This window comes from Peromyscus maniculatus, chromosome 10, assembly GCF_049852395.1.
Source record: "Peromyscus maniculatus bairdii isolate BWxNUB_F1_BW_parent chromosome 10, HU_Pman_BW_mat_3.1, whole genome shotgun sequence".
Lineage (NCBI taxonomy): Eukaryota > Metazoa > Chordata > Mammalia > Rodentia > Cricetidae > Peromyscus > Peromyscus maniculatus.
The window spans coordinates 63,009,673-63,026,619 of NC_134861.1; the positions used below are offsets into that span (position 1 = coordinate 63,009,673).

Consider the following 16,947-nt stretch of genomic DNA (forward strand, 5'->3'; position numbering starts at 1 on the left):
GATTTAGGTGAGCTGTTACATTTCTGCATATACCTGTACAATTTGGAAAGGTAATTTTACTATCTAAGTTATTCTTAACATTTAAGATAATAAATAGGGTTTTTAAAACTACAGTCTCTCATACATTCTTGTGTTAAGTAACAGATAGATTTTTAAATGAGTACTTATTGAAATGGCTTCTGATAGTGTCAAATTAAGATTTCAGAAGTTTTCTTTTCTTGTCTGTTTCCGCAATGATTAAGTCATGGAAAGTCGGGATCCCAGTACAAATGTTATACTATTGGAGGACACTGCAGCTGTCTTAGGAGTGATAATAGCAGCCACCTGCATGGGCCTTACCTCTATAACAGGTAAACTACGCGTGATTTTTTTCTACTAATTAATTCTCGAATATATGGGGAGTTGGTTGTATCATTGAACAATTTTAAGCCAATAGATTATTATCTATTAATTCCATACTAAATTTTTTATTTGTGTTTTTATATGGACCTGGCTATCATGTTTAGTGAAATAAGCCTAGTTCAGACAAATGCTGCATATTTTCTCTCATCCACAGAATCTAGGCACTTGTTGTGTGTGTGTGTGTGTGTGTGTGTGTGTGTGTGTGTGTGTGTGTGTGTGTGTGTGTGTGGTGGTGTTGTTATTGAAAGCAGAAAGAAATCCATTAGCTGAGAGGAAGAGCTATTTAGGAAGGAGGAAGAGGAGAGCAAGAAGGTAATAGAACTCCTGTGACGAGAGCAAAGGGAACTTTGCTCAGCAGGAAGGAGGGACCAGAGGCAGGCTGGGTGGGTTAATAAAGAATAATGGAATAACATGGATATGAAAATCCCACAGTGAAACGCATCACTTTGTAGTCTAACTTTAAAGTCTAATGATAAAATAATTTGGTCAGGAAAGTGTGCAGATTTCTCTGAGTTAGATTTCTTATCTCCAGATGAGAAATAAAGGCATTAATAGTAGATTATTAGAAGCCTTAGTAGCGGGAAGTCAAAGTTGTGGTCCCTCTGAACTCTAGCCCCCTCCCCTGTGACAGTGCTGCTGGCATGTAGTAATGCCATGGGTCATTAAGATAGTGCAGAGACTTCAGTAGGGACGTATGCACAGGAGCTCTTGTTCACATGTCTCCTTGCTCCTAGTTCAGGAATGACCTCTTGCTGCATTCATAGGCCTAATTTTCTTCAGGTTCTTCCCTGCTCATTTTGGTAGCTGGCTAAGTCTTGACTGCTAAAAGGTAAATTGGGCCGGGCGGTGGTGGCGCACGCCTTTAATCCCAGCACTCGGGAGGCAGAGCCAGGCGGATCTCTGTGAGTTCGAGGCCAGCCTGGGCTACCAAGTGAGTCCCAGGAAAGGCGCAAAGCTACACAGAGAAACCCTGTCTCGAAAAACCAAAAAAAAAAAAAAGGTAAATTGGAACAGAAAGTTTGTTTTGTTTTCTAAAACAAGAACCGTTCGAGCTTTCTCGTTTATTGAAAATCACGTCAGATGGTGAGCTGCTGCTGCAGCTGCTGCATTCTCTGGTGTGAACTGCTACCTGAAGTGTTCAGAAAGTATCAGCTGATGATTGACTGGCCTCCACCCTGCTTTTGGTCATAAGTCATTAATGAACACCCCCTCCAGAGGGGTGCACTGTGTGACCTAACTGACCTGGCCATGTAGACCAGGCTGGCCTTGAACTCAGAAGAGATCTGTCTGCCTCTCCCTCCTAAGTGCTGGGATCAAAGGCTATGCTAATGATCAGTTCTTTTAACTTTGTATTTCTAAAGAGCACTATTTAATTTTGAATTCCAAAATTGGAACTCTTATAATGGATTGTGCTTTACAAGTAGATCAATTAGGAGAGATATATTTGCTTTTTGTGTTATATATCCGACTACATGTTAATAAAACGAGTACATAACTGATATTTTTAATAAAATAAAAGTTTATTAAAAATTTTAAAAGGGGGTTGGAGAGATGGCTCAGAGGTTAAGAGCACCGACTGCTCTTCCAGAGGTCCTGAGTTCAATTCCCAGCAACCACATGGTGGCTCACAACCATCTGTAATGAGATCTGGCGCCCTCTTCTGTATACATAATAAATAAATAAATCTAAAAAAAATTATAAAAAAAATTTTAAAGTTAAATAAGGGCCATTGAGATAGCTCAGCAGATAAAGGCACTCAGGGCCTGAGTTCATTTTCTGGGACCTACATAGTGGAAGAAAAGAACCAGGTCCTCCCTGACAGTTTCCTGACCTCCAGACACATGCCGCAACAACACTAAAGTGTTTGTTTGTTTGTTTGTTTTGTTTTTGAGACAGGTTCTCACTATGTATCCCTTGCTGGCCTAAAATACTCTATATCAGCAGTTCTCAACCTATGGATCATGACTCCTCAGGGTTACATATCAGATATTCTACATAACAGTTCATAACAGTAGCAAAATTACAGTTATGAAGTAACAATGAAATAATTTTATGGCTGGGGGTCATCAAAACAAGAGGAACTATATTAAAGGGTCACAGCATTAGGAAGGTTGAGAACCACTGCCCTATATAGACCCAGCTGGCCTCAAACTCACTCTCCTAAGTACAGAGGTTAAAGGCATACACCACCCTGCCCCAGCTAATAGTAAGACTATTGGCAGCCATTAAAGGAAGTGGTAAATAATGGAGCCAGGAGTGAATTTCAGGTATCTTGGTTGTCTGTTCTCTCAAGCTCACTGGAGTGATAGAAAATGTTGTGGTTTCTTCTGTGACTCTTTCAGGCAATCCGTTGTATGACAGCCTTGGTTCCTTGGGTGTGGGCACCTTACTAGGTGTGGTCTCGGCATTCCTCATCTACACGAACACAGAAGCACTCCTAGGACGATCCATCCAACCAGAGCAAGTACAGCGGCTTACTGAACTCCTGGAGAACGACCCCTCTGTAAGGTCAGCCTTGTCTAGTGATGCTCTTGGAATGTCTCACACAAGCACAAATACTTTTTACCTTGGTGGTGGTGTGGTGGTGGTGGTGGTGGTGGTGGTGGTGCCGCCGCTGCCGACTGTTGAACCCAGGACTTTACACGTGAGAGGCAAGGGCTGCACTGATGGGCTGCACCCCCAGACCTCTTTTTGTTTGTTGGTTTTCGAGACAGGGTTTCTCCATGCAATTTTGGTTCCTGTCCTGGATCTTGCTCTGTAGACCATGCTGGCCTTGAACTCACAGAGATCCGCCTGCCTCTGCCTCCCGAGTGCTGGGATTAAAGGTGTGCACCACCACCCGGCGTAGCCAGTGTTCTTAACCACTGAGCCATCTCTCCAGCCCCCGTCAGCAATTTCTTTTAAAAATCTTTGATAAAATGTGTCCATAAAAACCATCTGGACATGAGCTATTCTGTATGAATCAGGTTTTGTTTTTTATAAATTCCCTTACTTGTTATAGACTGTTACACATTTTTTTCCTGTTACAAACCTTGGGTCTGGCATCTGTGGGGAAAGTGACTTCAGGTGATGTTTTTTACTGAGCTTCTTCAGAAGTTTGAGTTTTCTAGAAACCTTTCCTTTACATGTATAACATGTGGGGTTTTGTACATGATTCCTTTGAAATGTTTTTTCTTAAGGTTGATAATGCCATATCTTGTTTCCACCCCACACATGCACACACTATTTAAAAATAACTGTTTGTCAATTTGGTTTTCAAAACTGGATTTTGGTGTAACTGACTTTGTTTTCCCATCTCCCCTTTCGTTCATTTCTTCTTCCATCATTATTATTCCCTTCCTTCTGGTTGCCTTATGTTTAGTTTGCTCTGTTCCCGTTGTCTTCAGGGAATAGGATTACTTTTCCTCTGCTTTCTCTACACCCAGGCATTGTTCTCCTGTAGCATTTTTCTCTCCTCTCAAAGCATTTTCTCATTTTGCATGTTTAAAATTTCATGTTTATTTTTATTTTTAATTAACATAATGATTGTATATATTTATGATATTTCACTAAATTTTTGTAGCATGTGATGGTCAGATCTGGGAGTTGATACATTCATTGCCTTAAACATTTATTTCTTTGGATTGAGAGCATTTGAAATCCCAAAATAGTGTTTGTTTTTTCAAGTATACAATTATGTATCGCCACTTTTAAGTACTGTGCATACACTGCTATAGAATACTGGGAGTTAATTTTTCCATTCCACTCATCCGTGTAGTCATTTACCACAGTCTCTCTCCATCTCCCCGCTCCTCCCCTCCTTTTCAGCCTGCTATTCTTACCCATACTTATGAAATTAGCGTTTTTAACTGCCACACATAAGTGAGAACATGGAATATTTGTCTTTCCACGTCCAGCTTATTTTACTTAACATAATATCCTCCAAGTTCATTCATGATTCAAGTGATTTCTTTTGTAAAATAATATCCCGTTGTTTATATATACTACCATTTCTTTATTCACCTATTTATAAATTCCTAGGTTGATTCCGTGTCTTCATAGTGTAATCAGCATGGCAGTACAGTTGTCTCTCTAACATACTGATTTCCCTTTTGGGGTGTGTGTGTGTGTGTGTGTGTGTGTGTGTGTGTGTGTGTGTGTGTGTGTGTGTGTGTATTTAGGGGCATGTCTAAGGTTTGGCTCCTCACCTATCATAGATTCTGTCTGTGTTGGTATTCTGTGTGCATTTGAAATACTCTGCTAGGCAGGGAGTATTTTGTAGATGTTAGTAGAGTTAGTTGGTTTATAACCTTTAAAACTTTCAGTCTTCCTACTGATAATCTCACCTTTTTCTGGAAGGAAGATATTGAAGTCTTCAGCTGTTACTGACTTAATCTGTTTCGACTTTATTTCTGTCCGTTTTTGTTTATTTGGGTGCACTTTTGCATTATTCTAAGTGAAAGCTAGTGAAAGAACTCAAGCAATACGGCTTGTCTGCAAGAATGAAGATACGTGGATTGTAGCATTAGAAACTACATGGTAGTCAGCGAAGCCCCTCAGTTGTTGTTTTTAACGGTATGTTAGTACCTATTGCAGTTTGACATTTAGCCCCAAACTTAGTGGTTTGGGCAACATTTATTATCTGATAGTAGCTGTGGTCAGGGATTCAGGCCCGGCTTATGTGGCTCCCCTGCTGTAGTCAAGGTGTTGATTGACTTGTGTCCTGGGAAGGGAGCTGCTTTTGAGCTTTTTGATGTTAGAAGACTATGCATCCTTTGCCACCTGAGCCTCTCCAACACGGCAGTGTGCTTAGTCAAATCGTGTAAGCTGATGGGCACTCAGTGAATGTGAACAGGAAAACCGCAGCAGACAACCTGCCTGATGAGGGACAGGACATTTCATCACTCTGCTGTGTTCTCTTGGCCAGAAGTGGGTTGCATTTGAGGAGAGAATCACACAGGATAGAGGAGCCATTGATCAGCAGGAACATCTCAGGGGCCCCTTGACACGAAGAGCTTTCTATCTGCCGTTAGCGGCAAGGACATAAGGAACAGCTACATCCGAATAGAATTAGCCTTTCCCTGAGTATTAAACAAAGAAAGACACATCACAGCGTGCTGTGAGGACAGAATGCAAACAAATGAGTAAATGAGATCGCATCTGCCAATCTGGACAGACTTTATTTTTAACTTGAGTGTCTGTAACTTTGTAGCCATTGAGTCGTTTATTCTCATGTCATCCCGGGGAGTTGATAAAGCTTCTCTGTGTGGATTAGGAATCTGGGACTCAGGAAGTTCGAGATCATTCAGAAATTAGAATCCAGTGTTGTGATAGCACGTAGGGTTTTTCTTATGGTGGCATTCTAGCACAACTCTGTTTTCAGGATGGAGGCTTTATTTCTTACAAATTCTATAAAGAAAGCAGATTGGACTGATCACAGGTGGATCGCAGGTAGAGGCTTTCTCAACAATTCCCTAGGGAAGATTTGCTCCCTGGGGTTAGGGTTGGAAGGAAGCGAATCAGTTGCTCCTTCATCTGCATTCCCTTCTGGGTGGCTGAACTGTGCAGTAGACTTTTGGAGGGTGGGGAGCCCTGGTCTGCTGGTGCACTGGCTGCGTGACCTTGAGAAAACCCTTGAGTAAGTACAGACGCCACCTTGTGTTGGGTTGTAATCGGAGCCAGTCATTCAGCGTCTGTCTTCCAGGCTCTGCTGCAGTGAGCCTGAGTCTGTGCTCGCTCGTCATTGCCCTCAGCAGTCAGCGCAGTAGTTCGTCACCCGTTCTAACAGTAACGACGGGACTGTGAGCAGACCGTGCGTGCCAGCCAGCGTACAGGCCACTAGCACACTTGTGCTGTAGCTCGCTCGCACTGCTGAACCTCATGGTCACAGGAAAGGAAAGGAAAGGAAGGAAGGAAGGAAGGAGGGAGGGAGGTGGTTTGCACACTCAAAGATACTGTTACCAACAAAGCTTCTGCTTTGGTTTTTGCTTTTTGTTAGGAAATTGGTAAGTGGATAGACTATGGGAAGGTTTATAAGATTAACTTGATAATATTAGAAAAGCACTTTAGAATTAGTAATTTTTTAATATACAAACATAGCTTATGTATGTAAATTATTATAAAACGGTATTTATTACACTTACACTTTTGTGTGGCATTATGCACAGAAACCAAACTAGATGGTCGGTCTTAGAAAGCAATGAGCTTGGTGGTAAGTGGTCTGCAGTGTTCTGGGGAAGCCGGAATCTCTGCCATGAGAGTATGGAGGTGTTACACTCAGACTTACCTGAATTGTTATTCATCACAGGGCAATCCATGATGTTAAAGCCACAGATATGGGCTTAGGGAAAGTCAGATTTAAGGCAGAAGTTGATTTTGATGGACGAGTTGTTACACGATCATACTTGGAAAAGCAAGATTTTGACCACATGCTGCAAGTAAGTTTGTGTATTCATCCTTTTCTTCTGTAGCCCACAGTTTTAAAGTCACTCTTTGTCTGTATAGTCTTAGAGTCTCTTCAGCTATGAACTTCTTAGTTCCCATGACTGATAAAGAGCTTTTTATTTACAGTGGGTCCGAGGAGACAGCCAAAAGAACAGACTTAATCCTTAAATGTTAATACTTGTTACATATTTTATGTAAGCCACTCAACAACCCTGTAGGGTGATGAAATAACAGATGCTAACATACAGACGAACTTCATAGACTGATTGGCTTGTCTAAGGTTTCAGAACCATAGATAGGAAGTCCCATGAATCTGATCTTTGACTCCAGATCTTTGCTTTTTATTAAGGATCCAATAGCACACCTGCCCACTTTGCTGTTTTCTTTTCTGTAGATTAAGTTATCAGACTCCAAAACTGATAAGTAGAAAATTCCAGAAATAAGAATAAGCTTTAAGTTGCCTTTCTGAGCAACTTGTTTGTTCCCAGCATATCCAGTCTGTATGTGCCACTCGAGCTGAGCTGGTGCAGGGAGAGGAAAGGTGTGTTCACATAACTTGTATATTGTTGCAGTTGTATTTTATTATTATTGTTAATCTACTATGCCTAATTAATTGATTCAACTTTATCATCGTATGTTTTTGGTATATGAAAAAACGTAAGATACTTAGGGTCTTCACTGTGTGGTTTCAGCAAACTTCTGGACTGTTGGAACAAAACCTCAGAGATAAAAGAAGCCAACAGTAATCAGAACAAATATTACTACTTGGTTTTGTCAGGTCTTAACATTTGCTGTGTAGGTTGAGTATCCTTTATAGAAATACTAGGGAACTGAATGTTTCCCATTTCATTTTTTTTTAATATTTGCATACGTTGAGTGTCCTTAATCCAGAGTCAAAAGCCTGGTGTTTGGGCTTTGTTATTGTCATTTTGTTTGTTTGAGACATGGTTGGTCTGGTGTAGCCTAGGCTGGCCTTGAACTCGCTGTGTACCACAGGATAACGGGACTTCTGCAGCTCCTGCTCCTCTTCCTTAGTGCTAGGAGTGCAGGCATGTGCCATCATGCCTGGTTCATGTGTGCTGGGGCCTGAGCCCAGGGCTTCATGCAGACACCACCACGGAAGCTCCACCCCTGCCCAAGGTCTTTTGATGTCATGGTAGTGCTCACAGAGTTGCAGACTTCAGCACAGTGTGGATTTTCAGTTAGTGGCATCCAGCATGTATCATGCTGTGTAAGGTCTTGGAAGAAATCATTACAAAAACAGTTTAAGCCTAATTTTTTGCTAAATCTCATTTTTCATCCCAAGAGTTAACTAATATGCTAAATTTGATACCTGTCAATTTCCAGTCTGAGTTTTAGACTACATGTTTTTAATGTAATATATTACATGTTGAATGTTCCACAGTGTATGGTGTAAATGTATAATATAAAATGGTTTTATAGAGTATGACTATACAGTTGCATAACAGCATGTCTGAGACTCCTTGTTAGTTTATATGGCTTGGGATCATTTCCAGTCACTGCTGTTGCATTCTATGAATATGATATGATACGGTTTGCATATCCTGTTTTCCATGTTAAACTGTTAGAAACGATGCTACAATCTAGGTGTGGTAGCACAAAACTAGAATCCCAGCACTTGGGAGGCTTGGAGGAAGGTCAGGAGGGTCACGATTTTGAGGCCTCCTGAGCTAAATAGATCCTATCTCAGAGAGAAAAAGAGGTGATGCCTGGTGGCGTTTTCATAGGTGTGTCCTGGGTCATGTGTGTAAGTCTCCTTAGGGTAGGTATGGACAGCTAAACTTAAGGTAGGTGAAGACTCCCAGATACACTCTTTAGCGTCCATAGACAACTCCAGTTAACTTTCACAGTGTGCCCATTTCTCTCTCATATCCAGGGTAACAAAGTTTCTATTGCATCTTTTCTTTCCTTGTCTTTCTTTTGTTTTTTCTTAAGGACAGAGTCGTCTCACCATGTAGGGCTGGCTGGCCTGGAACTAGCTGTGTAGACCAGGCTGGCCTCCAATTGAGAGATTGTGGTGTGCTTCACCACACCCAGAGAGAAACCTTGAGTTCTCTCCCTGTTTCTTACCTCCAGAGCTCAGATCCCCTCGGACTGTGCCAGGTTCTTCTATGCTGTTCATCCTGTGTAAAAGTCCTTCTCTTATCACTTTATCATAAAAACACTTTGTGAAAATTTTGTGGCTTAATCGACTTTGAATTGTTTGCTTACTAGACTGAAGTAGAGGTTATTTTTACTGTTACAAAGGTCAGTGTCCTAGCAGTACTTGATGAACAGCCTTTCCCTTTAGTTTGCGGTACTCACTCTGCATAGCATTCTTTCTGAGCTGTTTAGAAACAAGGGATTCATTGCCTTGGCCTAAAGTTCTTATTTTTCATTAAGCTTAATGGTGCTACAAATTGTACATGTACCACTGTAATTTTAAAATTCTGTTTTCCGCTTTCATTTTCTTTATAGGAAATTCAAGAAGTAAAAACTCCTGAACAGTTAGAGGCCTTTATGCTAAAGCATGGAGAAAATATTATTGATACTCTAGGAGCTGAGGTAGACAGGCTTGAGAAGGAGCTGAAGGTAAGCCACAGTCAAAAAGCTCTTGTGATAGAGAGCACTGCTTCGGGAGTCCTTCTTCTGTGTGGACACCATGCTGAGTGTGTCTCGTGTGTGCGTGTGTGTGGACTCGTCTCACCCTGCTAGTGTGCAGGCAAGGGTTTGATGAGTTCATGAAGTTAGGTGACGTAGTCAGTGAAGTCGAGATTCATGGTGTGAACCTCTTATTCAACTCCAAATTCATTATTTTTATCACTGTTCTTCCCACTCTGCATCTAAGATCGTAAAAGATATTTTGTCTTTAAATAGAAAATATTTTGAAAAGTTCTAGAGAAAAATAAAAGGAAAACTTCAGACTTAAGTCACAAAGTAGGAAAACTAGAATATAGCACTAAACCTGCCCTTACATTATTTAGTGCTTTCTTTCTAATTGGAGGGAATTGTACTCTATTAGCTATGTTACTAGTAATGTTGCTTCATAGTTTTTAAAGGCTTACTTATTTTTACTTCATATGTGTGGGTATTTTGCCTACATGTGTGTATATCTGTGTACTACATTTGTATTAAAAAAAAAAGTGTCTGCAGAGGTCAGAAGAAGGCGTCAGATCCTCTGGAACTTGAGTTACAGACAGTTGTGAGCTTCTTTGTGGTTCCTTGGGACTGAACCCAGGTCCTCTGTAAGAGCAACAAGTGCTCTTGCCTACTGAGCTATCTCCAGTTAACTTCACCTTTTTGCAAAAATCCTTTAGTGGAAAGGATTAGAAGCTAGTAGCTGTCTTAAGAGAAGATAGCTGGGTTTCCTTATCCACCTCTACAATGAGTCTCTCATGCTTCTTCATAGCTTTGATTAAAGAACATGAAATATTATTCTACGTGTCTGCTGGCTAACCTGAGTCTAGCCTCCGGGTCAAGGAAAGCCATTTATTGATTTGTGTTTGTTTTAATTACGTCATTGTAAAGAACTTTCACATAGTTGGTCATTGTGACATAAGCCTTTATCCCCAGCAGAGACAGGCAGATCTCTGTAAATTTGAGGCCAGGCTCATCTACATAGTAAGTTCCAGGATAATCAGAGCTGTGTGGAGAGACCCTGTCTCAAACAAACAAACAAACAAAATCCCACAACAAAAGTCACATGGTTAAATTAGTGTAAGCCACCACTCAGACAAGCACTTGTGCAGACCCAGAGTCTGTACACTCAGTGAACGTCTGTGTGATTACAGTTGCCGTTCCGAAGCTGGGTTGCTCCGTTATCAACTACATCTTTAATTGTGTGTGTGTTGGATGAGGACAGACTTATTAAAAACCCATCTCCACTTCTTTTTAGCACAGTGCTTGCCCTAGACTCTACGGACTCCTAAACTATATCAAACAGTGTTCTAAATGTATTAGTTCTGATTGGTTTTGGTATTGTTTTGCAGTGATTTTCCTTTCACTATGAAAAGGGGCATTACGGTTTTTAGTGCTTCCATGATTGGCATATAAGAGATCTGTAAAGCATCTTTGTATTAACACATGAACAGACTCAGGGAGGTGGGATTACTTCCTGTACTGTTCATAGTATATTCACATTGATTTTTTTTCTTACGCATAGATTCCACTTGCTAGTATAACAAATGTTTTTAGTTGCTCTGGCAATCAGAAAGAATTAAAAGAAGGGAGAGGGGTTGTTTTACTGTGAGTAATGTGGAGATATTTTTCTTTCTAGAAACGAAATCCTGAAGTTCGGCACGTAGATCTAGAGATCCTATAGATCTGATGAATACGTCACTTGGGACATTGAGACATCTTCCTCCCCACTGTAGGGGAATCCGTGCCGTCCAGAAGCTGTGCTCCTGAAGATGGATGGGCTATTTCATGTGCTGAGCAATTGAAGAGGCCACAGAACTAAAACTCCTTTCTTCTAATCATGTCTTCATGCTTCTGTAGAGACATTGGCTGCTTAGATCACCCACAGTTTCTCATTTTAGCCAGTCTATATTGAACCATGAAATCATGTTTCCTTTCTTAACATGTTAAAATAAGTGTTCCCCGTGGACCTGTAACTTAGGTTACCACTGAAGATTTTTAGTCCATCCAAGTCTTCTAATCTTGAATATTCTGGCTAAACCTTGTCGTGTGATTTTAAACAGTCACTGTGTTTTGAGGTCTGTCTTTGCTGGGAGACTATTTCTGTATACTGTGTGGTTCCGACCCGAGGACTGAGAGGCACGTTCTCCTAACTCCATTATCCGCAGACGGTCATTCCAGAGATGGCGCAGAACTTACTGAATGGAGTGAAGACCTTTCAGCATCTGTAGATCATAGTAGTTGCTATTTTCTAAAATCTCTTCTTTCTCCTTCACTTTTTTCCTTATTTGGTTTAATTTTTGTAATGTTAAAGACATAATCCTACATGTATGACTTTTTTTTTAAACTGGCTTCAGTGCCATAGTGTTTATTTACTGGGAAATAATGCATTTGTAAATGTTTTAACATTCTGTAAAATGGACTAGAAATATTTATAATTTTACAGGCAGGATAGCATTTTGTTTTTAATTTATTTAAAAGAAGGCACTACTTATGTAAATCTGAACTGTGGGATCCTTTTTGCTTTGAGAGAGAAGTAAATCTTACACTGAACCTTGTGTTGCGGGTTTGTGTGCTGTCAGAGCCAGCTGGGCATCTGCTGTCCTGGACTCCAGGCCGGCAGCGTCTAGCTAGCATATGGGCTGCACCACATTGTGTAAGTGAAGAGCTCGTTGATGACTGGGAGGCATCAAGGGAGAAGTCTTCAGTGCAGTAACTGAAGACTCAGTGGAAAGCTGTAGCTGCCACCGCCCAGACAGGTCACGTGAGCAGTGGCTGCTCTGTCGGTGAGCGCTGGATGCACAGCACCAACATCCCTGTGAGTGAGTTCAGCATCTCCAGACTTTCAGAGACGGAAGTTTGTGAATTATAGCAAACTGTAATGTGGAAACAAAAAATAAATCTCTGATTGAAGGATTGGTCACGGTAGTTTTTGATCCAGAAATGACACTTGGTAGAAAATTGTGAGAATTGATCATGGGCTTTGTGTAACCATAGGGAGCATGCTTATTACCCATTTGTTTTTGTTTCTGAGCTAGAGTCTTCCTGTGGAGGTCAGGCTGGCCTGGAACTCACTGCATAGAGCCTAGGCTCTCTGAAGATACCAAGTTGGGGCCAGCAGAGGGATAGTTCATGGTAAGAGTACTTGCCACCAACCCTGCCAACCTGAGTTTGTGCTCCAGGACCCACATATGGGTAGAGAGAACTGACCACTCTGTTGTGTGCCGTGGTATGCTCCGCCCCCAAGCATATTTAATAAAATTGATTTTTTTTTTTTTTTTAAAGAAAAAATGGTTGTGCTGAGGTGGAGCTTACGAGTAGAGTATTTGCCTGGTATGTCCGAAGCCTGGGCTTGGTCCACAGCCCATAACAGTGTTACAGGGTGCATAAGTAATACATAAAACTTGCCTCTCTGTTCTTACAGTTTCAGATCTTATTCCCTCACAGTATTTACCTGTCATGACTCTCTGTGGCTTCAGTCCATCACCACACGGGAATGTGCTCAGCTGTATCCAATTTCCTCTTAGTAAAATTGTTTTGAAATTTTCAGATAATTGGGCAACAATAATGAATCCTTTCTCAAGCCCCTCAAAATGATGTCTAGAAGTTATTCCAAAGAGCATATTTTTTTATATTCCTTTTTTTTTTTTTAAAGATTTTTATTTATTATGTATACAGTGTTCTGTGTGTATGCTTGCACACCAGAAGAGGGCACCGGATCTCATTATGGTTGTGAGCCACCATGTGGTTGCTGGGAATTGAACTCAGGACCTCTGGAAGAACAGCCAGTGCTCTTAACCTCTGAGCCACCGCTCCAGCCCCAAAGAGCATTTTTTAGGCCCTGAAGCAGTGCCTGCTGTGACCTTGTGGAAGACTGGGTTGTGGGGTCCCAGGTCTACAGCCCCAGTGCTCCTGTGAGGTGTAAGAGAGTCGAGGGCAGGCTAGCCTAATGTGCACAGAGGTCAGAGGTGATCAACAAAGAGACTGTCTCAGGGACCAAGGATGTCCTTTGACCCCTCCCCTTACATATTCATACACTGTCCTCATATGAATAAGTACATATGTACATACATATACGAAAAGACCAGTTCCTCATATTTCTTTGAATTTTCAAATCTGATTTAGATTAAGGATATAACCCTAAATGATAATTTGCAAATATGTCTTTCTAGTTCTGGCATTTTAAAGATTGTTTATATAAATTTGACATAAAAGGATGTAACATGTCTGGAAGTGTATGGGAAACAAGAAAATGTATGATCTCGTTTGTTTTCTTTGAACTAAAGCCAATTATGTTGTTAAACCAGGGCCAGTGGGATGGCTTAGTAAAAGCACTTGCTGCTAAGCTGGATGCTCTGTGATGCGTGCGTGTGTGTGTGTGTGTGTGTGTGTGTGTGTGTGTGTGTGTGTGTGTGTGTATGTTTAAATGCTATGCACCAAAGCAAGACTTAGATAAGTATTTAATTAGAGGAAAACAAAAGTGAGAATTTGGAAAAACTAGACCTTAGTTTTAAAGAAAGGTACAAACTTCCTGGTTTAAATGTTTTTAAAATGACAGTGCAGTTATTCATAGTGTGTATATGCGGGTGCATGTGCATTACAGCATGTGTGTGAGGTCAGAGGACTCTCAGCAGTTGGTTCTGCTTCCACCTGAAGCAGGGTTTCTCACTTCTGCCCCTGGGCTGCACAGGCAGCTTTGGCTGACTCCTGCCTCTGCCTCCCGGGGCTCAGTAGTAGGTTGGGATAACACACTCGAGCCAGCAGTTTTACATGGCTTCCAGGGGTGGAACCCAGGTCATAAGGTTTGTGGGGCAAGCACTTCTACCCTGTGGGCAGCCCAAGAAACGTTTTTTAAGTGGAGCATTTTGGTGGCCAGTAGTATCCATTGTCCAAGAGGTAGGTTCCTGAATGTATGCTAAGGAGCCCCTGAATTAGAATTACATTGGAAATTTTTCATAATTTCTCAAAAGAAAGTTAATCCTCATCTTCCAGTAGCCAAATATACCCATCCCCTAAATCTTCCAGAGAACAAAAGGTAAGGTTTGGGTTGGGCCTACACAGCTTTTCAGTGCCATTTTAGTTAGCTCATAGCTGGAGGATACTTTTGCTAAAATTATACCATCTAAAGAAAGACCTACAGAAAGCTACAGAGAATGGCACAGGCATTTGGAGTTTATATTATCTTCTCAGATCACATTTGTAAAGCCTTGGTGACATTTCTCTAAAATACGATGACCCCCAATTTGCCAAACTGTCAGAAGTCAGTGAAGCGAAGAATTGAAGGTAGAGTGTTCATTCAGAGATTGTTGCCGCTGAATCCCTCATCCTGCCTCTGAGACAGAACTTTGGAAAGCATATATATTGAAGATTGGTCTGGCTCCTCTATATTTGCAATTTTTAAGTTGCCTCCCTAGGCTTGGTTTTATGGAAAAAGGAAATTTTCATTTCTATTACATTGTGTTTCCTCTGTCTGACTTGACTGACAGATTAAGGTGATCCTGGCCCCTCGGGATTTATTTTCCTTAATGTGATATGGAACTAAGAGCAGTTCACCTCTTAATTTGGGATTTTTTTCTCTAATAAATTAATGTTTTTTTTTGAACATGTATGCTCTTTATCTTATATGCTAAAGAGCTAAACTCTGTGATGTCACATTTTACCCTAAAAAATCACGATCACACCTTCTAACAGAATTTGTCATTCATTAGCCTTGTTACATTATAAATGTTTTCCTGGTTCTATGGAATTTAATTTAATATTAGTATTTGGTTAGGATATCTTGTGTTTGCTAGAGCAGAAGTCCCAAAGGTTCTGTCTCTTGGTTAGATGCTGTTGTAGACTTGGTGAAGCCAGACTTCCTTCCCGTTCAGGTAGGCTGCTGCTGCTGTTGGGGTGTGGTGGTGGACTGAACCCAGAGCTCATGCTTGCTAACCTGTGCTCTACCAGAGCTGAACCCTCAGTGGCCCGGACTCCAATCTATGGCCAGCCTCTGCTGCTGCTCAGGGTGGGTTCTACACTCTCCTGAAGGGATGCCAGCTCTCTATTCTTTTTCATGAACAACTAAGCTAATTACTCAGTATCATTGGTATTTTGAGAGGGTGTAGTTCTCCCTCCAAATTAAAAACCTGTTGAAAATAGGAGCATTACAGTTTAGAACTTTGGAGAAAAATACAGAATGTGTGCCTGTAAGGGTTTACACGGGGATTCTAAAATAGGGTAAAACACGTCTGTATTGTAATAGTTATTGACTGCCGAGTTGGAGCACTTCACGCCAGGTACTACTCTAGGTGTATAAGTAAAGGAGACTAATGGTCATGTTTTATAGGCGAGGGAACAGGTACAGTCATAGTTTGTGACCACTTTGGAAAGTTTGGTGTGGGGGTGATGAGGTAGGATGGGGCAGAACAGTCTACACTGCCATCCTGAGATTTTCGTCATTATTATTACTTGGTGTATGTATGTATGTGTTGGGAGGTTTAAAAAAAAAAAACAACTGTATGGAATCAGCTCTGTACTTCAGCATGGGTGCATTCTGGGAATCAAACTGAGGTCATTAGCAAACCCACTGAGCCATCTGCTGACCACTTCTGAGATTTTAGTCTTCTTTAGGGAACAGGAAATAGTATTATATTTAATTCTGGTGTCACTGAGCCATAGGAAAGAAATCTCGAGAAGATATGAAAGTAAGCATCAATTTAAAAATGTTTCCTTTAGACTAAGCTATAGTTATATCCTCTTCCCAATTTTACAGATTACTATAAAATTGTATTTGAATAGATAAAGCATTCGTGATTGAAATTGTTCTGCATTGATAGGGAATGTCCTTGAGCCCAAATCCTTTCTCCACTCAAGAACAACTGATGTCACAAGCAGTTGATGTGGCCTGTGAGTACTTCAAGTGTGTATTCACACATGTACTCTGTCTTTCCTTTGGTCTAAAGGACTGTAAAGTTCTGTATACTAGTGAGGTTCTTACACTTACAAAGTCCTCGGCAAGGCGGAGACGGCTCGGCTTCTTAAGAGCACCTGTTGCCCACAAGCATCTGTAACTCCACTTCAGGGAGATCTGGTGCCCCCTTCTGGCCCCCGAGTGCACCATGCACACACGTATACAGGCACTCAAACACATGAAAGCAAATCTCTTTAAAGTAAAACTAGGATTTAAAAATAAAAAGCGCTCAGCCAGTTCACTGTTTTGTGTTACCGGAGAGTCACTACATTTCCAGGAGGATACGTGTTGTGTTCGTCATAGGGTAGCTACTCACAGTAGCGTTCTGTTTAGAGTAGCTCCAACTGGAAGTTGGGTCCTCGGTTGCATTGGTCACGTTGTATGTGCTCTGCAGCCAGTGTGATTACCGGCCACTGTGCTGCAGTGCAGATGGAGACCGCTCCTCTTGTCACAGGCAGTTCCTTCCAATGTGGTAAAGTAATCCCTAATGCCTTTGCTATCTGGCTGTCTCCACTGCACAAGAGAGTAGAAGCTAA

General features: G+C 41.3%; 1 protein-coding gene across 1 annotated transcript in view; it reads left to right on the forward strand.

The window, feature by feature from the left end:
• Slc30a9 (solute carrier family 30 member 9) overlaps window positions 1-12,378 on the forward strand; it is a 58,354-nt gene extending 45,976 nt beyond the window's left edge. Inside the window, exons 14-18 of the mRNA XM_006974632.4 lie at window positions 243-350; window positions 2,745-2,910; window positions 6,689-6,818; window positions 9,304-9,417; window positions 11,102-12,378. Of these exons, the coding sequence (XP_006974694.1) occupies window positions 243-350; window positions 2,745-2,910; window positions 6,689-6,818; window positions 9,304-9,417; window positions 11,102-11,146 (563 nt within the window). The 3' untranslated portion in view covers window positions 11,147-12,378. The remainder of the gene's footprint in view (window positions 1-242; window positions 351-2,744; window positions 2,911-6,688; window positions 6,819-9,303; window positions 9,418-11,101) is intronic.
• Window positions 12,379-16,947: the final 4,569 nt, after the last annotated feature.